This window comes from Cucumis melo, chromosome 1 (genome assembly GCF_025177605.1).
Source record: "Cucumis melo cultivar AY chromosome 1, USDA_Cmelo_AY_1.0, whole genome shotgun sequence".
NCBI lineage: Eukaryota > Viridiplantae > Streptophyta > Magnoliopsida > Cucurbitales > Cucurbitaceae > Cucumis > Cucumis melo.
Window position 1 is genome coordinate 32,689,081 of NC_066857.1, and position 18,982 is coordinate 32,708,062.

Genomic DNA, 18,982 nt, shown 5'->3' on the forward strand with positions numbered 1-18,982 from the left:
ATACAGTGTAGATTAAAAATATTTTTGGTTGTTGTTACTTAAGTAACAATTTACTTAAATTAAAGATTTAGTAATTTACAATATTAATTTAATCCAAACTTGAAACAAATCAATTCCTATTAATTATAAAATATCTTTTCAAAATTAAGTGTCTATTTTTATTTTATGTATAACAAACTTAATGTTTATTGCTTATAGTTTTCAAAAACTAAAAGCCAAAAATCAGGAGTTTATGTTTGATAATCATTTTATTTTTTAAAATTAAGCATATAAACATCACTTTCATCTCCAACTTTCTTTCTTTGTTATCTATATTATACAAATGGTCGGCTAGGAATTCAACAATTTTATTCTAATCATACCGTAAAACATGGAGAGAAAATAGACTTAATTTTAAAACAAAAAATGAAATGGTTACCAAAAAAATCTTTTGAAATATAAATCTAAGGTCATGTTTGGTAACAATTTCGTATTTATCAAAAGAGTTCAAATAAAAAAAAATTAAACACATTTTTCTCTAATCAATACATGCAAGACTCTAAATAGTCAAAATCATTTTAAGAGATTGAACAACAACAAAAAATGATTTTTAACTTTATAATTCTTTCTGTGTACGTACTACGAAAAGGAAAAATGGAATGCTACCAACTTTGGAGAGATTTTTTTTTTTTTTTTCCTTTTAATTCAGTAACATATAAAATAGATTACAAAATAAGAATATGATAGAAAAATTATTCTAAAAGGTAAAACAGTTTAAGATATTTATAAAATATAGACTTCTATCAGTTGTCTATTGCTATATTTTGTAAATATTTTTGTTCATTTTAGTTTCGTACAAATCAATATAATTAAAAAAACTTATTACACTCTTGACATGGGGGAGGGGATAAGGGTTCATAAAAATGTCGTATATAAAAAAGGGGCATATATGTAAGTGTGTGTGTATGAAAGTGAGAAAAATCATAAAAATAAAATTATATACACATTTTGATTAAGAAGATCGATGAGAAGAAGAATAAAAATGTTGGGATTATTATTGCTATTGTCAGTAAGTTTAAGTGGAGAAGTGGTGTTGAGTAATGTGGTTGATGATAGATGCAGGGCAACAATAATAGGGAGTGACACTGACAGGCTTCAATTGAGTATGAATGTGGACTACTTACTTTGTGAATACTTCGTGTAGTGCTACGGGTAAAACCTGTGATCAGTTTGATCCTTCTTTAGCAGCTGGAGGTCCACCTCCTGTTGGCTATCAGGCCATTGAGGAATTCGGATTAATCATGATTGGCAACCTAAAGTAATTTTCTTCTCTTGTCCGGTGTCCCTATCCATTTCAAAATGTTGTTCTAGTATTGATAACTCATCTAGCTAGTTTCAACAGCATTCCGTTTCGAGTTTTGTTTCAGATAGATTTCAAGGAATATATATTCATATGCTCAGAATTGTACTTAATTAACGGTATTAAAGTTAAGTTGGGGATGTTTCTAATTTTGTTTAGAGCCACGGCAAAGGAGTTAAGGGGACGAGTTATTCCAAGGCCATTGTTGAATATAAGCAGAGAAGCAATCGCAAGTTTTATCAACGGCACCTTTCGCCGCCCACTCATACCTCCCTACGACCCTTACGCCGCCCCCGACCAGCATGCCATCGTTGCTCAGTTCATCACTTACACTGCTTCTCTCCTAAACGGAGCAATCCCGAGGATTCTCGATTGTGATGAACTTCTCCCATTAAACACTACCCGGCCCTTTAAATTCCTAAATAAATTTACTAAAGTTTGACTATTATTGTAACATAAAGAAAATCTCGACTATTATTGTACATTATTTGTAGCTGGCAGCAAAACTTCAAGGCATAAGGGCTGGACAAAATGCTGTTTTCCGAGGTCGTTTATACCGAAGGTCGAATGCGCCGGTGGTTTCCTATGCAATAACCTTGGCAGAGTTCGCAAACAAAACGTCCGAGTTGGCAAACAGGCTAGCAAATTGTGGCATAAAAGACGAAGGAGTCATTGTTCCTCGGTCGCTCGGGGCAGAGAATCGGACAGAGACCAACTTTCTAGCTGCCGATGTTAATTCTCTTATGTATGAACGAACACCACAGGAGGCGTTGAGCATACTGTATAGATCAGGCAACGAACGTGTTCCTGGTGGATTTTTTCCCGAAGGTGCTAATGGAAGGATTGCTGAACGCTTCCTGAGATCATGAAACGACTAATTACGAACTCAGATTTACGATTATATGAATAAAATTCAAGTTTAAAGGGCTGATGAAATGATGAATGAGTCCTAAACTATTAATATACTATATGTAATCCAAAAAACAAACCCTTCAAATGTTTCTTTTAAAAAACAAATTATATGAAACATTGGAGTTTTATTACTACTTTTTAATATGGAAATATATATGGTTAAGTTTTGATATATATATATATATATATATATATATATATATATATATATATGATTGAGCTAGTTGCATAAGGGTACGAAAATAAATAATTGGTACTGCATTCCAAATTTTAAGTATCTTTAAGATGAGTTGGTTTGGATTGATTTAAGGAAAAAAAATGTTTTAATATCCAAAAAAGTACTCATCTTTACTTTTACTCTTTTTAATATGAAAAACGATAACGAAGGGTTGCCAAAAATCTAGGATTTTCACACGATGACAGTATGACATCCAAAATTGTAGGTCGTCAGTAATCAAGATGATCAATCACCGACGGTCGATAATCGACGATCAAGATGATTTGGAGCCTAGGGTCAAGATGATTGATCATCGTAATCGTTGATCGATCATATGATCAGTCATCAATGGTTGATCGTGAAGTTGACGAACGTTTGTTGCCAACGATCATCGTCAATGATCATTGATATATATATAAGAGGTTGAGTGAATTTTTTTCTAAAACCTACAACATTCAATAAAAAAAACCATTCCAAACTCATAGGTTTAGTTTCTTAATCTCATAATTTAATTTCAAGTGTCTAAACAAAATGTCAAACGGCCCCCAATTCCAAATTCATGGCTCAAACAACCCCTTTTAGTCAAGTAGATTGAGACAAAGAAAAATACTTTGGTGCATCTGATGGTGAAGACAGTCAATAGTCGTTAATGATTAAGATGGCTGGTCGTCGACTGTCATGACAATCATTCGCCAAGGATCATGGCTATTGGTCATTGATCATCACTACGATTTTGTTTGTTAATAGGGACAAACAATCTATCATAAATGATAATGATAGGTTGCCTAAACGATCTAGATGTTCATCAGACGACATTGACATCTAAAATTATAGGTCACCAACAATCAAGATGTGACCAATCGCTGACAGTTAAGACGATCGATAATCAATAGTCAAGACGATCCGGAGTCGGGACGATTGGTCTTCGTGACCGTTGATCGATCATGAGTGGTCATCATTAGTTGATCGTGAAGACGACGAATGTTTGTTGCCAATAGTCATCAATGATCATTGATGAGGTTGAAGTGAAATTTTTTCTAAAACCTATGACATTCAATAAAATAAAAAATAAAAAAATCATATTCTAAAACCATAGGTTTGATTTCTTGATCCCAATAATTTTATTCCAAGCGCCCAAACAAAATGCCAAACAGCCCCCAAATTCCAAACACATGAGTCAAACCACCCCTTTTAGTCAAGTAGATTGAGACAAAGAAAAATACTTTGGTGCATTGACATCACGTATCTTTATGCATCTCGCCAAACTATTCAATCATAACTTATGATATGGCAAATTTTGTTTTTCCGTAAACCCTAACCCTAACTCTAAAACACAAAATACTATGATTTTACCCAACAAATTATTAAACTCTAAAAGAAACAAACAAAAATTACTCAAGATCGGTTTTAATGGCTACATTTCTTTTGTGAACAAAATTTGTCATTATTGTGGTAGAGAGCATGAATTTAGTATGTATGTTAGTTTGTCCTTTTAATTATGATATCCATCCTTGGAAAGATAATCACATGAATAGCCTTTCTATCTATTCTTTTTTTTTTTTCTCTCTCTCTTTAGAATTAGAATAATATATATCATTCTTGTCATTTTTTTTCCTTAGTTTTACCGAGTCTAAAGTTTGTTCGAATTACTTTCAATAAATCTTAAATTAATTTTTGTTTACTAATTATTTATTCTTGTTTCTAAATGTTCATAAAAGAAAAGTCTTTGTCAAACATATAACTTTAAAATATACTAAATTTAAGATTTATTAATTAATATGTATAGAGACGAAAATTAGACATTTAAAAATACATAGATCAATACGACTAAATAAAAGGAAATTGCATCAAATGACAAAAAAATATGAAAAGAAAACAGTTCATAGCACATTTTTTTGCATATTGCTAATATGGAAAATATGAAATAATTAATGATATCAGACGGCTTAAAACGCTATGAAACGGCCATCAGAAAACTATTAAAGAGCTACCAAAGGATTATTCGCTTTTAAATTTCCTACTTTTGCAATTTAAAAAATGTTGTGACATAGGCTCTATTATCATAATTTTCTTTTTCTTTATTTTTTTTCTTTTTTTTTCTTTTTTTATTTTCTACCTTTGCAAACATCCTTGGAATAAAATCTACAACGGTAGACCCGAAATCCTAAAATGAAGGAAGAATGCGGAGAGGGACGCAAGGGTCCATAAAAAATCTCGTATATAAAAAGGGGCATATATATGTGTGTGTATGAAAGTGAGAAAAGTCATAAAAATAAAAATATAAACACATTTTCATTAAGAAGAATAAAAATGTTGGGATTACTATTACTATTGTCGGTAAGTTTAAGTGGAGAAGTGGTGTTGAGTAATGTGGTTCATGATAGATGCAGAGCAACAATAGGGAGTGACAATGACATGCTTCAATTTCATATGAATATCGACTACTTGCTTTGTGAATTCTTCATGTGTAGTGCTACCGGTAAAAGCTGTGATCAGTTTGATCCTTCTTTAGCAGCTAGAGGTCCACCTCCTTTTGGCTGTCGAAGGGGCAACTTCGATCCTCTTTACCGTCAGGCCATTGAGGATTTCGGATTTATCATAATTGGCCACCTAAGGTAATTTTTTTTCGATCGATTTCAAAATGTTACACGTATTAAATTTTAGTTGTTCAAGTTTTGACAACTCATCTAGCTAGTTTCGACAGTATTCCGTTTTGAGTTTTGTTTCGAATAGATTTCAAGGAATATATATTTATATGCTCAGAGTTGTACTTAATTAACGGTATTAAAATTAAGTTGGGGATGTTTCTAACTTTTGTTTAGAGCCACGGCAAGGGCGTTAAGGGGACGAGTTATTCCAAGGCCATTGTTGAATATAAGCAGAGAAGCAATAGCAAGAAGTTTTGTCAATGGCGCCTTTCGCTGCCCACTCACACCTCCCTTCGACCCTTACGCCGCCCCCGACCAGCATGCCATTGTTGCTCAGTTCATCACCTACACTGCATCTCTCCTCCTAAATGGAGCAATCCCGAGGATTCGTGATCGTGACCACCTCTCGGTAACCATCACCCGGTCCTTTAAATTCCTAAATAAGATTAAAAACACACATATATATACATACATATATATATTATTCTTGTTCCGTCCGTCTAGTTTTCATTTGATTGTTTCAAAATGTTACATTTTTATCTTTGAATTTTGAAGTTAATTTTGATTTGGTCAACAGATTTTGATAGATTTTTTTCCATTGAATTTAACAGTCTAATAATAATTAGTTAGTTAATAGACATTAACACAATCGCTAAGAATCAAACTCAATATAGTATATATTGAAGAGTAAAAGTAGTGTAATATTTTTCAAAATTTAAAAATTTTGAAATTCTCAAAGGCCGTACATTAAAGTTGAGTGACTAAACTTTGTAACATGATGCAAAACTTGACTATTATTGTACATGTTTTGTAGCTGGTAGGAAAACTTCTAGGCATGAGGGCTGGACAAAATGCTGTTTTCCGAGGTCGTCTATACCGAAGGTCAAACGCAACGGTGGTTCCTTATGAAATAACCTTGGCGGAGTTCACGAAAAAGACAGCAGAGTTGGTAAACAGGCAAGCAAAATGTGGCGTAAAAGATGAAGGAGTCATTGTTCCTCGGTCGCTCGGGGCAGAGAATCGAACAGAGATCAACATTCTAGCTGCCGATGTTAATTCTCTTATGTATACGCGAACGCCACAGGAGGTGTTGCGCATAGTGTATGGATCTGGCAACGAAAGTGTTCCTGGTGGATTTTTTCCCAAAGGTGCTAATGGAAGGATTGCTGAACGTTTCAGGAGATCAAGAAACGACTAATAACGAACTCAAATTTAAGATTATATATGAATAAAATTAAAGTTTAAAGGGCTGATGATATGGTGAATCAGTCCTAAACTATTAATACTATATGTAATCCAAAAAACAAACCCTTGAAATGTTTCTTTAAAAAACAGATTATTATGTGAAACAACATTGGAGTTTTATTACTACTTTTAATATGGAAATATATGTGGTTAAGATTTGAATTAAAAAAAACTAATATTTATATATATGTGTGTGATTGAGCTAGCTGCATAAGGGTACGATAATAAATAATTGATACTACATGCAAATTTTAAGTAGCTTTGAAAGGAGTTGGTTTAGATTAACTTAACAAAAAAAAATGTGTTTTCAGAAAACTCATTTTTACTTTTACTATTTTAGTAAGAAAAAAGATTTTAAACACCATTTCAAGTTAGTGTCCAGTTCAAAAGTTTTAAAATGATACCATTTTATTTTGAAGATTTGAGTTTCGTTTCAATTTGGTATGTATATGTTTTAAAATTTACATTTTTTTGTCACCACTTTTAAACGGGTGTTGTCGCATGTGTGGTGCTAACAGTTTAGCCATACAAATGACTCATATCAACCCCCCCACCACCCGGAGCGCGTCCGCTCCTCGCATTCCCAGGCGCATGCAAACGCCCTGTCTTAAACTTAGCTTTTACTGAAACTGAAATGCGAAATTGCTTTGCAATACGAGAACGCGACACTTAAAAACTTAAACATCTTTATTCATTCTTTAACAAGCTTAGAACAACTACAAGTTAATGCTTAAAGAATTTTTATACTTTAAACTTCTAAACTTAAGCTCCAATGACTTGTGTCCAGCTCTTAACGTCGAGCACAATGCAGCGACTCACTTTCATAACGCGGCCTCCTCACTTCGCTTAATTGGGGAAGGAAAACTTAAAATGTATGCTTAAAGCTTAGTGAGTAACATTTTAAGAAAACCTTTGGGGAATACAAGAACACAGGCATAAATTCATTTTGCAACATCAATTTCAAAACGCCAAATCATGCGCTAAAAACATTAAACACCTTTTGATTCTTTCAGCTCTTACTTAGACGAGGGTTTAGATTAATTATTTCTAAAACTTGCGCAAAACTCCCTTATTTTATACACTTCTCCATCGAAAATTTTCATGCCAGAATGATTACTTTTGTCTGGCAATGAGTATCAACAAATCGCATTCTGCCGCACGTAGTGAGCTCTCACCGTCCAAATCATGGTCATCGTGAATCTGGGGGTGATTGGGTCAAAACTGAGCAACTAGCCTTCATATGTAAGAAATTACGTCAACTACTTCTTAGGTCGTCTATTACCAGAAAGCATAGGAACTTGTTGAACACTTGATTGAAACACCTCAATGTTATTAAAAATGTTATCAAACTAAAAATAAATCATAGTATATGCGACATATTTACAATCCACTATATTATAAATATAAATATTTAATTTATACTTGAGATCGCAATAGATAGGTCATCAATTTTCACTTAGGAAAAATATAACAAAATAAACGAAACTTCCTAAAATAAAGGAAAGATTAATTTAAAAAAAAAGAAGATAAAAGAGATAGTTAAAAAAAGATGATCTACTAATAATTATTAATAATAATAATAATATTTTGCGTCTTGTTCGGCTTTAGGGTATCCCTTCTAGTCCTATTGTCCTTAACATACGTTGTTTACTCTTAAAAAAAAAATTAAAACATAGAACTTAAAAAAAAAATAGAAGAATGAGAAAATGTATTTAAAAGAATATTGTTGCAATTAAGTTAAAGACGTATTTGGAATGACTCAAAACAAAGTTTTTCAAGAATTCCTTTTTATTAATTTTTCAAGGTTTTGGCAACAGTTGCCATAGTTGGTGGTTGGAAGTTCACCAACGAAGTTGTCGAAAATGGCACCTAGTGGTCGCCGACAATGGTAACTGAGGGTGGTGTCCGAAGTTGGCTGACGAATTTTCTAGAATGAACAAAAAGAAAAGGTAATAATCCATGGGCTTAAATAGTCTTTACTATTCAAACCCATGGGAAAAAGGGTAGGAATCCTTGGTGAAGATGGTCGTCAATCGATATGGGTGAAAACAATCAACAGTCATCAATATTGATTAAGGCAATTGGTTGGTTGTCGACCGACATGACAATCGGTCACCTCGAATCATGGCTATTAATCATTAACCATCATTGTGACCGTTTGTTAATAGGGACAATGATCAATCATTAATGATAATGATGGGTTGCCTAAACGATCTAGATGTTTATCAGACGACAGTGACGCCCAAAATTATAGGTCACCAACAATCAAGATGTGATCAATAGTTGATAGTCAAGACGATCGATAATCAACAGTCATGACGATCTGGAGTCAGCGGTCAAGACGACTGGTCTTCGTGATCGTTGATTGATCATGATCGATCATCATTGGTTGATCATGAAGTCAACGAATGTTTGTTGCCAACGGTCATCAATGATCATTGATGAGGTTGAAGTAAATTTTTTTCTAAAACCTAATATTCAATAAAAAAAACATATCCCAAAATCATGAGTTTGGTTTCTTAATCTCGATAATTTTATTCCAAGTGTCCAAACAAAATATCAAACGGCTCCCCAATTCCAAATCCATGGGTCAAACTACCCCTTTAAGTCAAGTAGATTGAGACAAAGAAAAATACTTTGGTGCATCTGACATTATCTTTATGCATCTCACCAAAAAATTATTCAACCATAATTTATCATGTAGCAAATTTTGTTTTTCCGTGAACGCTAACCCTAAAACACAAAACATTTTGATTTTACCCAACAATTATTAAACTAAAAGAAACAAACAAAAAATACTCAAGATCAATTTTAATGACTACATTTCTTTTGTGAACAAAATTTGTCATTATTGTGGTAGAGAACATGAATTTAGTATGTATGTTAGGCTGTCCTTTTAATTATGATATCCATCCTTGGAAAGATAATCACATGAATAGCCTTTCTATCTTTTTCTTTCCTTCGTTAGAATTAGAATATCGTTCTTGTCTTTTTTTTTTTTTTTCTTTAGTGTTACTATGAGGTATAATAATTTTAGTTGATATACTCTCGATAAATTTTAAATTTAGTTTTATTTACTTATTTATAGTTGTTTCAAAATTTTAAAATTTTAAAAAAAAAAGTATTGTCAAATATATTATTTAATTTTAAAAGACTAAATTTAATATTTAATAAATATATATAGAGATGAAAATTGAACATTTAAAAATACATAGAGTACAATTAAATAAACCTCAAAATTTATAAATAGTGTTGGAACTAAAATGATATTTTAACTAAAAATTTAAACAGGTTGGGATGTACTTATACTCTCATGTATAACTTTGGCATTTTAATTTTTATTCTACAATGTAACAATATTTTTACTTTCTTCATGCACACACAATTATCAATGTAATTATTCCAAAACTTTAGTTTAATTTTAGCTCACCCATAGTTAAATACTTGAAAGAATGGATGAAAAGGGACACCAAAGATGGTTATAAAAGAGAGAGAGAGAGAGATATAAAGCAAATGCAAAACATAAGGGAAGAGTAGTATTGAGAGATCAGAGTTTCAAAACACAATATGAGAATGAAAAATGCATCAATTATCTTTTGGCCATGGTTTTTCTTCATGGTTTACTCGAGTAGTCGAGTCGTAGTATGTAATAATATCATCGATCAATGTCAACCGATGGTAGCACCAGACATTGAAGTTGTTCGATTTGCTTCGAATTTCGAGTACCTTGAAGGTGAGTTCTTCTTGCATTCTGCACTTGGGAAAGGGATCGACTCCATTAATCCAAATTTAGCATTTGGAGGACCACCACCAATTGGTGCTCAAAAGGCCAATTTAGATCATGTTACTGCTAAGATGGCCGAGGAATTTGGAAATCAAGAAATTGGGCAACTAAGGTAATTAATTAAATTAATTTGTGGACACACATACACACATATATATAGGGTTTTATATATAAAGACCAATATATATTAATTATGAGAGAGTTTTTTTTTTTTTTTTTTTTTTTTTTTTTGCTTTTAAATGTGAATTTCAGGGCTGTAATTGAGGCAGCTGGTGGAAGAGGAATTAAAAGGCCATTGTTGAATCTAAGTAAAGAAGTATTTTCAGATATATTTGACAAAGCAATAGGGTTTAAGTTGAAACCAAGATTTGATCCATATTCAAATTCCATCAATTTTCTACTTGCTGCCAATTTGTTCCCTTACACTGGACTTGTTGGACTTGTTGGAGCAACCCCTTTGCTTCTCCTTCCCCAATCTCGCAAGGTAAAGTTGGCAATAGAAAAGTTTAAAATCATGGATGTGTTTGATAACCATTTTGTTTTTAGTTTAGTTGTCGTACCAAGATCCTAACCTAATATGATAAAAGGCAATTCAAAGTCAAAGTTTTGAATGTCGATCACTCTTTTGGAAAGACGTACGAGCCATATTTGCATTGGTTTGATCAGCGAGTTGGTTCATTATATTAAAAATATTTTTATAATTTAGATATCATAGAGAGGTTAGTCCTTCACGTTCTTTCTATTCCTCTTTAACCTAAACATGCATACCAAAAAATGAGAGTTTTAAACATTAGAAACTAGACGTAGAAGAACCATACAATAATTAGTAGTATTTTTTTTTGCAGCTAGCAGCCTCGTTGCTCGGTGCAGAGTCCGGGCAGAATGCCGTTATACGAACGTTACTCTACCAGAGGGCCAATGAGACAGTACATCCATATAATATAACAGTGGCAGAGTTCACCAATCGCACCTCGACGCTGGCAAACAAGTTGGCGAATTGCGGACTCAAAGATGAAGGAATTATCGTACCTCGGTCGCTCGGGGCAGAGAATCGAACCGAGAGCAACATTCTTGCTGCAGACGTTTACTCTCGTTCATATTCTCAAACAGTACGAGAGCTCTTACGGATACTATATGCAAGTGGTAGTGAAAGTAAGGTTGGGGCCTTCTTTCCAAAAGGTGCTAATGGTTTGATTGCAAGAAGCTTCCATAGCAAGAAGCTTCCTAATTGGAAGCAACGTAACTAAAAGTTGAAGATCCAATAATGTGAAACAAATCTATAAATAATATATATTATACGTAATAAATTAAGATGGAAATTTGACTTTTGAAAGAAATATATAAATGAAAATTATATATTGAATATCATCTAGCATCTCTTTTCATCACTCTCATAAAAATATTAAAATATTCCAAAAAAATTCTTACGTACAAATTATGATGGAACAATTTTGAAGGAATGCATGAATACTTGCCTTTTAATCCTAATTAATGTTTTAAGATTTACCGTATAATTTCGTTTTGTTTGTCATATTGCCCTTAATATCTGGGGATTTAATTTAAAGCAACTATGAAGTAAAATTTTATAATTAATTTTTTAAAAAAATAGTAAAACTTAGTTAACTATACTTTTTTTAATTCTTTTGAATTAATTAATAGCATTAATGCTAGTAATTGAAATAGAGAATTTACCGAAAATTTGAGGCTAGAAATATAAATCTTGAAGTTTAAGAATTAAATTAAAATAAAATCCAATCCTCAAAGATAAAATTGTAACATTTTCTAAATATGTGTACTAAATTAAAATTAAAATTCAAAGCTTGAGTAACGATAAAAGTGCAACATTTTGAAACTTAAAAACCACGGAAAACTATGCCCTAAATCTAGGGATTGGTAGTCCTCTTAATATTTGATTTTTTTTTTTTCCAAAGTAATTTTTTACTAGTCTGTCATCTAATCAATTTTATGGTTAAGTTTAATGGTTTTGTTAGTAAAGTACCAATATATAGGGTTAGTTTAGGCTCCAAATTACATGTTGACAGGTGGGATATAATAGCTAACTCCACGTATGGGGCTCCAACCATTCTATCAAAACCACCGAGCACTACAGCAAATGTTACTTCGTAATTCTCAATTAGCAACAATCAACATAATTATTCCGAAGCTTTCTTTACTTCATTATTTATTCACTATTTGTTACAGTTTTTATAATTTTACGTTCATCCTCTTTCTATTCTTTACCACCACGTTTCTTACTATTTTCTGTCCAAACTAAAATAATTTATAACTTAAATACATACCATAAATAACTCAAAGTTGCATCTTTTCTTCAAAACTCAACGTATTTCTTCATTTTCACTAATTATTAATTAACTGTTGGCCACCTTGATAAAATGGAAGAATTGTTGTGGTTTAATATGAATGGATTATAATAATGCAGTTTGAAATTAAAATTTAAGCCTACCAAATGGGAAGTCAAAATGAAATATCAATTTATATAATTCTTGCAGTTGTTGATGAAAAAGCCAATATTAAACCGTCTTAATGAATTTTATTAAACTAACAAACCTACTACCAAAAATAAAATTAAAAATGTGTTTCCTAGAGAAAACTAATAAAATGATTTTTCTTAAAATCACTTTTTTAAGTGTTTTTTTTTTTCATTTATGTCTATAATTTCTGAAGTGTTTCTTAATGAGGTAAAAATACTCTAAAATTTTAACTAAACAGGACCAAAAAAAAATTTAACTTATATGCACAATGAAAACCCATTTCATCACAAACATATTGTTACAATTCAAAATTTTAGTGAATGAAGTGTCATGATAAAATTTTGATCACTAAAAATGAGATGTTGATGGTGATTACACATATCAAAAGTACAATAGCACAAACAATTCAAAGTTTTAAAAAGTACACAAACTAAAATAATATTTAATTTAAATTGTTACGTTAATGCCCATCAACCAATATTAATATTAAATATTAATTAGGTATGGCAAAAGGCAATAACATAATTGAAACTTTCTATATTTTCAAGATTAAATAAACACTAAAAAGTAAGGACTGATATACCCATGAAAAGACACAAGTTTATTATGTTTTTTATACTTATATATATAATCCTTGATTCTACTTTTTATTGAGTTTATTAGCATTTTATAATTTAAATCAAAGCTTCCAGCCTGTCTTTAGACTTTTGAAACAATAATATAAATGAAAAACTCCCCAAATTGATTGTTCTCAACACCCATCCATTACAAGTCTTTGCTTTGATATTAAATAAAGTGTAAATAAAACTAATTTGAACTCATTTCATTATATGGATATTGCCAAATTAATAAGACAATTCCAAACTGCAAACCTAAATAAGAAGTCAAGAGCACATTCTTATAGAATAAAACAAAACAAATATAACAAATAGAAAAAATAAAAAAGTAATAAAAATAGAAGTAGCTACCAGATCCTGTTTACCAATTCCAAGTAACTTGCTTGTATTTCAATATAAATGATTAAAGAAGTGGATTGTATAGACATACCGGGAAGAGCAAGAGAGAAAGCAACAATGGCCGCCAAGGTTTCTTTTCTTCTTCCAATTTTCTTACTAGTTGCTATCCTGACGGTCTCCTCCACGGCCACGACCCCGAGCTGGGTCCTAGGTGGAGCTCATGCTCGTTGTCACGGATCCATGGCAGAGTGCATGAAGGAAGATATTGAATTTGAGATGGACTCTGAGATCAACAGACGCATATTAGCAGATTTAAACTACATAAGCTACGATGCACTCAGGGCCAACTCAGTGCCATGCTCACGCAAAGGAGCATCTTACTACAACTGTCAGCCAGGTGCCGAGGCAAACCCCTATGACCGTGGCTGTAATGCTATTTCTCGTTGTCGAAGCTAACTAGCTGTGTTTACTGTTTCACCAGATATGGGTAGTAGTAGTTGTATGAAGTCATCATAGAGTATAATCATCACTATATTATCAATAAGAAATCATGCAGAAACAGCAAGTCCAAGTTTATATCATATTGCTCTTTTCTGTTTCATTCTAAGCATTGGTTTCAACTTCACAAAGGCAATAGCAAAAAGAGAATATTGCAACAAACTCATCAATAAAATGAACACTCTCAACTATTTCTAGGCAGAACCTTCATCTTTCTTCACTTCATCTGCAACTGACTTTGATGGAGGTAGTGGTGACGGAGAGCCCTCGACACCCATCTCGGCCTTTAGATCATTGATGCTCTGCTCCAATTCATTTATGCGGCTCCCCATCTCATCGAGTATATTCAAGTTAAAGAAAGCTTATTTACTATAAGTTAACTAATTACAATAAAGCTATCCTACAATCTACTTCTCTTCCAATGTATCTGAAACCCAAAGTTGTATTAGAAAGTCAAAACATTCTAAATAGCAACCAAGGTGAATTATATAGAGGATCTCAGATTGTACTGATTTCAAATGCCTCATTAGAAAAAATAAGGTTCATAAATATTCAATGAATGCATTTCAAAATCATTAATATTGTTCCCCTATAAGAATGTTTCAACTACATGTAACTTTTACTAGATCATTGTTAGCTAGAGTGAAAAGAAAAATGATAATACTCAGAAAATTGCCCTATCTAGTCTATATTAACAAATAAATAATTATATGATCTATTTTGCAGCAGTTACAACTCAAAATGTATGCAAGCCTATCAGAAAAAATTACTCATGATAACTCCAACTTTAGGGAAATGCTAAAAATAAATACAAGTATTTTGAAAGGATATTCTTTGTGATAATGGAGTCGGACATGGTTTGGAACCTAGATTGCTGCATAAAAAAGATATTGTTAGACATAAATTTCTCTGACAGAAACTTACACTAACTAAAACTCACCATTTGTTGAAGAAGATTTTGCACCTGGAGAGAAAAAAAAAAAGGTTAACACCAATTTAAAGATAAACCATCATAAAACAATTAAAGTGCCTTAAGGGTTGAATTTTAGACAGAACAAGAGCATTCGTCAAGGGGAAAATGATAGACGTCATGGAACCAACCTTCCAATAAGTTAGGTTGACGATCAAATGGGGAAGAACAAAAAGAATGCACCGAAAGAAAAGAAAATGAACTCACAAAAATGGTCATGTCAGCCGTGCTTTGCTTTGCATCTTCAGAGTCATGCCCATCCTGCAAGATAAAAAAGTAAGAATGTGCACTTCACAATCTCATACAATGAAACAAACCAGCCAAATAAAACGATCAATAATAACAAGTCAAACAAATAAGAATCACTGAGGTGGAGGGTGACAATCCTGAAAAAGAATTAAGATCAAGCAGCAAACATCTTCAGTTGTGACAATTACATTTAACAATCAGATCGGCAGTTGTAAAACCATGAGGGAACAGAAATCAGTAGCACTCCAAAGATAAATAATGATTAAAACAACCTTGAAAACTGATGTCTTGGCCACTGGAAATCAAATGTCCTTTATCCTCCCAAAAGAAATCAGCCATAGCCACAACTAAAAGAATATACAAAGGGATACAAAGAAAGCTAATAACTACAAAAAAAAAAAAAAAAAAAAAAAAAAAAAAAAAGTGATAAAGCATAAGCTCAAAAATCCTTCATAACCAGGACCTAAATGGAGGCAAACCTAAACAAGGTCCAAATCTCCTCCCAAAAAACTCTCCGTACCTAACTATCCTACTAGTTCTTTCAGGCTAGATACTTCATAAAATATTTCATAAGATCACAGAGAGAGCAACATGCTAAAGAGCCATCCTTCAATTTCAGAACAGAGGGTGGTATAAGACCTAGTGATCTACTCCATCACAGCCTTATCCAAACTCCTACGGGTCACTTGGACACCAAAAACCTCCCCAAATGTGTCCCAAAGTGCTTCCAAAAACTAAAAACACCAAAGAAAATGATCCACACTTTGCACCATAAGGGCCTAGAAGGACAGAAGACAATCTTGGATATAGTCAATGGTGATAATCCACCCATGAGAAAAGTAAGGGATTTGATAAAAGGGAAAGGACAATCATATGAAAACGAGAGGATCCACAAGTAAACACTATTGATTATCAAAGCATGAATGTGGTTCTTAAGTTGCTTGGCTCTCTCACTTCGGTAGCTGGCTTTTGGGGTGTGGTTCTCCAAGGTTATTAAGTACCTAACATACCCACCCAGTCCCCCTAACCCTTCCACAAAAAATCCATTTCTCCACCCTCTTACAGATGAAAGAATCAATTCGCTTTTGGGCTGTGGTTCTCCAAGGTGATTAAGTACCCAACACACTCAGTCCCTCTAACCCTTCCATAAAAAATCCATTTCTCCACCCTCCTACAGATGAAAGAATCAATTCTAAACTAGAATAGGATAAGAAATAGAGGAGGACTAAAACAAAAACATATTGAACGAAATTTAACCTCCCTACTTCAGAAAATAAAGGTTTCTTATATAAAATTAAAATATTAAAATATAATAAAATCATTTCAACCTTTCCCACGACAAAGCCAAAACAAAAAAAGACTGAGGATTGTGAACTCATCAAAAAACCCAGGTAGTGATAGAGCAAATAAGAAACTTTAAACTCCAAAAAAAATACTTCTCCGAGACACCTCTATGCCAAATATTGACATCAAAGATATGCAGGCTTGGTTCAAGTTAACAAGAACAGTATCATCTATCATCTACAAACTAAACACGGGTGAATTGACCTCTATACTTTCTCACGTGGAAATCTTCAACTAAGTCCCCATCTACCCCTCTAAACACCAACCTATAAAGCAACCTCCACCAGGAAAAAGAACGATGGCACCTAAACCACCAGCAGCAAATGTTTTACTTATACCCATTCCATTAATCCAAGTACAGAAGCGTATCAACCAGAGACAATTGACCAAATAAAAGATCTCAATTTAAACCCAAAACCCTCCTTACACAAACTTGTACCAAAAAGAATACCCAATCAACTCGTAAGAGTTTTAAAAATCAATCTTAAAAATAACCTCTTCCATCTTATAAAAATGCTAAATCTCCAGTAACTTCCTCAGCAGTGAGTGATTCATTTCAGCCACTGAGCAAAAAAAAACTACAACATATCACATGGCATTCAGACATCAACCAAATAAATAAATTTTTTAAAAAAATTCAAATCTCTAAATTTAACCACACGACCAAGAAGACGAATCTTACAAACATCAATAGAAACATGAACCCCACAAGAGAGTCACGAGTAACCGAACCCCAAACCAACGTCATAGTGTCTAAAACCTAAAGTGATCTAATGAGGCATTGTTCAAAGTGAGCAAAAAGTTACAAGACGATTGAGCAACTAAAGCTGAAACAGAATCATTAAACAACCACATGAATAAAAATTCAAAGCAGAAATCAATAAAGAAGTGTAAGTTGTTTCAAAAGTTTCAAATCTAAGCTAGCGAAATGGAAACACGAGAGCAATGGCATTCACATTCAACAGTGAAAAAGCGTAATTAAATGGGAATGGGTTAAAGAAGGAAAAATGCTCACCATTGCTGCAAAAACTGGATCTTCAAGAAACAATCGGGAGTTTATTGTAAGATTCGCGGTGCCCAATCGTCAAGTTAACGAGCGGGTGATGAATGAGGATTGAGAATATGGGGAATGGCTGCCTTGCTTGTGCTTAAGGGTTGGATGTCCATTTTGCCCCCACACTTTTTTGCAAAGTTACCATTTTGCCATTGGCCATTATGTAATAATGTTTAATGTTAAATTATTAGTTTAACCTCCCAACTTTACTTTGAAGTTTTCATCAATTTAGCTTTTGAATCTTTTTAATTGTTTGATAGATCTTTTAAATTTTTTATTTTTGTATCCATAAAATTTTGATCTTGTAAACTGTAACTCTTTAAGAAAATTTCAATTGTTATAAATTAATTTATTTTGCAAATATGATTTTAAATTTTATGTCTAATGTAGTATGAGCTTTTGATTTTGTGTTTCATGATAATGCTAAGTTTTAGAATTTTTTAGAAGCTCGGGAAATGAGTTCGTAATATTTAAAGTTTGTGGACCAAATAGATGAAAATTAGATTATTGAAATTTTAAAGACTAAATTCGTAATTTAATCATTATTCTGACAATCTTGCTAAATAATGCAACCAATCTAGTAGTAATTTTTTAGTAAGTAGCATGACTATAATATGATTCAAGATTTTTTTAGATGGAATTGAAATTCTTTTGAACATTTGATAGTCGTTTTATTTATTGTTTTTAAAAAGGTTATAAACATTAGTTGTAAGAATTTCTAATTTTGCTATTTATTTTGCCAGGGTGTTTTCAAAATCTAAATCATGTTTTGAAAACTAAAAATATATACATCATTTAAAATTCAGTTTTAAAAGAATTACTTTAATTAATTTATTTGATGAAAAATGATAATCAAAAAACAAACACAATTCTTAAAGACCATGAAGATTTAAAGTTCAACAATTTTTTGGTAGGTAATAATGCTTAAAGTAAATGGAGGAAGTTTATAATCCAACATATTTCCCAAAGAATACATAAGCAATGGATATTCAAAGGGTATTTTAGTCCTTAGACTATGCAAAGTTTTGGAGGTATGATATTCAAATTTTCAAAATTTGAAAACATTTTGACATTGCTATAAACCTTTTTGCTATGTCATGAAGGGTGAAGGGAAAGCACACAGGCAGTTGGGTTCAAAGTTCACTTTTCCTTGGCCTCTCCTTTTGGTGTGGGGAAGCAAAGTTCAAACTATAGACAATATGATTGGTTATTAATTTCAGTTTGTTAGGGTCTATTTTTGTACATAATGTCTCCAAAACCAACATTATGTTGGA

At 32.4% G+C, this 18,982-nt stretch overlaps 5 protein-coding genes across 6 annotated transcripts; 4 read left to right on the forward strand and 1 right to left on the reverse strand.

The window, feature by feature from the left end:
* Positions 1–1,148: 1,148 nt before the first annotated feature.
* On the forward strand, positions 1,149–2,208 carry LOC127148574 (desiccation-related protein PCC13-62-like). The gene is made up of 3 exons (XM_051082656.1): positions 1,149–1,297; positions 1,499–1,691; positions 1,834–2,208. Exons 1-3 carry the CDS (start codon positions 1,149–1,151, stop codon positions 2,206–2,208), a joined length of 717 nt encoding a protein of 238 aa, XP_050938613.1.
* A 2,570-nt stretch (positions 2,209–4,778) lies between these two features.
* On the forward strand, positions 4,779–6,428 carry LOC107991160 (desiccation-related protein PCC13-62-like). Its single transcript, XM_017045561.2, has 3 exons — positions 4,779–5,083; positions 5,291–5,525; positions 5,931–6,428. The coding sequence occupies exons 1-3, from the start codon at positions 4,779–4,781 to the stop codon at positions 6,312–6,314; spliced, it is 924 nt and encodes a 307-aa protein (XP_016901050.2). The 3' UTR covers positions 6,315–6,428.
* Positions 6,429–10,036: 3,608 nt separating this feature from the next.
* Positions 10,037–11,392, forward strand: LOC103492834 (desiccation-related protein PCC13-62-like). Its single transcript, XM_008453381.3, has 3 exons — positions 10,037–10,257; positions 10,398–10,629; positions 10,991–11,392. The coding sequence occupies exons 1-3, from the start codon at positions 10,037–10,039 to the stop codon at positions 11,390–11,392; spliced, it is 855 nt and encodes a 284-aa protein (XP_008451603.3).
* Positions 11,393–13,710: 2,318 nt separating this feature from the next.
* LOC103492893 (rapid alkalinization factor) lies at positions 13,711–14,049 on the forward strand. The gene has a single exon (XM_008453438.2). The coding sequence runs from the start codon at positions 13,711–13,713 to the stop codon at positions 14,047–14,049; it is 339 nt and encodes a 112-aa protein (XP_008451660.1).
* A 59-nt stretch (positions 14,050–14,108) lies between these two features.
* LOC103492833 (heat shock factor-binding protein) lies at positions 14,109–17,889 on the reverse strand. Of its 2 annotated transcripts, XM_008453380.3 has the most exons (5): positions 17,670–17,889; positions 15,269–15,322; positions 15,032–15,055; positions 14,923–14,965; positions 14,109–14,431 (listed from the first exon to the last, which is right to left on the reverse strand). In XM_008453380.3, the coding sequence occupies exons 1-5, from the start codon at positions 17,670–17,672 to the stop codon at positions 14,286–14,288; spliced, it is 270 nt and encodes an 89-aa protein (XP_008451602.1). In that variant the 5' UTR covers positions 17,673–17,889; the 3' UTR covers positions 14,109–14,285. The 2 variants fall into 2 exon arrangements, with proteins under 2 accessions (XP_008451602.1, XP_050943150.1); XM_051087193.1 differs by lacking the exon at positions 15,032–15,055 and having other exon boundaries at positions 15,245–15,322; positions 17,670–17,823.
* Between the last annotated feature and the right edge of the window lie 1,093 nt (positions 17,890–18,982).

What these genes read in the sequence shown, in the direction of transcription:
- LOC103492833 (XM_008453380.3), bottom strand. An exon ending in CGGCTGACATGACCATTTTT is followed by an intron (nt 15,056 to 15,268) that starts GTGAGTTCATTT and finishes TTTTCTCTCCAG; the next exon opens with GTGCAAAATCTTCTTCAACA. An exon ending in AAAATCTTCTTCAACAAATG is followed by an intron (nt 14,966 to 15,031) that starts GTGAGTTTTAGT and finishes TTTTTTATGCAG; the next exon opens with CAATCTAGGTTCCAAACCAT.
- LOC103492834 (XM_008453381.3), top strand. Translation starts at nt 10,037, where the DNA reads ATGGTAGCACCAGACATTGAAGTTGTTCGATTTGCTTCGAATTTCGAG. An exon ending in CAAGAAATTGGGCAACTAAG is followed by an intron (nt 10,258 to 10,397) that starts GTAATTAATTAA and finishes TGTGAATTTCAG; the next exon opens with GGCTGTAATTGAGGCAGCTG. An exon ending in TCCTTCCCCAATCTCGCAAG is followed by an intron (nt 10,630 to 10,990) that starts GTAAAGTTGGCA and finishes TTTTTTTTGCAG; the next exon opens with CTAGCAGCCTCGTTGCTCGG.
- LOC127148574 (XM_051082656.1), top strand. Translation starts at nt 1,149, where the DNA reads ATGTGGACTACTTACTTTGTGAATACTTCGTGTAGTGCTACGGGTAAA. An exon ending in ATCATGATTGGCAACCTAAA is followed by an intron (nt 1,298 to 1,498) that starts GTAATTTTCTTC and finishes AATTTTGTTTAG; the next exon opens with AGCCACGGCAAAGGAGTTAA. An exon ending in CTGCTTCTCTCCTAAACGGA is followed by an intron (nt 1,692 to 1,833) that starts GCAATCCCGAGG and finishes CATTATTTGTAG; the next exon opens with CTGGCAGCAAAACTTCAAGG.
- LOC107991160 (XM_017045561.2), top strand. Translation starts at nt 4,779, where the DNA reads ATGTTGGGATTACTATTACTATTGTCGGTAAGTTTAAGTGGAGAAGTG. An exon ending in ATCATAATTGGCCACCTAAG is followed by an intron (nt 5,084 to 5,290) that starts GTAATTTTTTTT and finishes ACTTTTGTTTAG; the next exon opens with AGCCACGGCAAGGGCGTTAA. An exon ending in GTGATCGTGACCACCTCTCG is followed by an intron (nt 5,526 to 5,930) that starts GTAACCATCACC and finishes CATGTTTTGTAG; the next exon opens with CTGGTAGGAAAACTTCTAGG.
- LOC103492893 (XM_008453438.2), top strand. Translation starts at nt 13,711, where the DNA reads ATGGCCGCCAAGGTTTCTTTTCTTCTTCCAATTTTCTTACTAGTTGCT.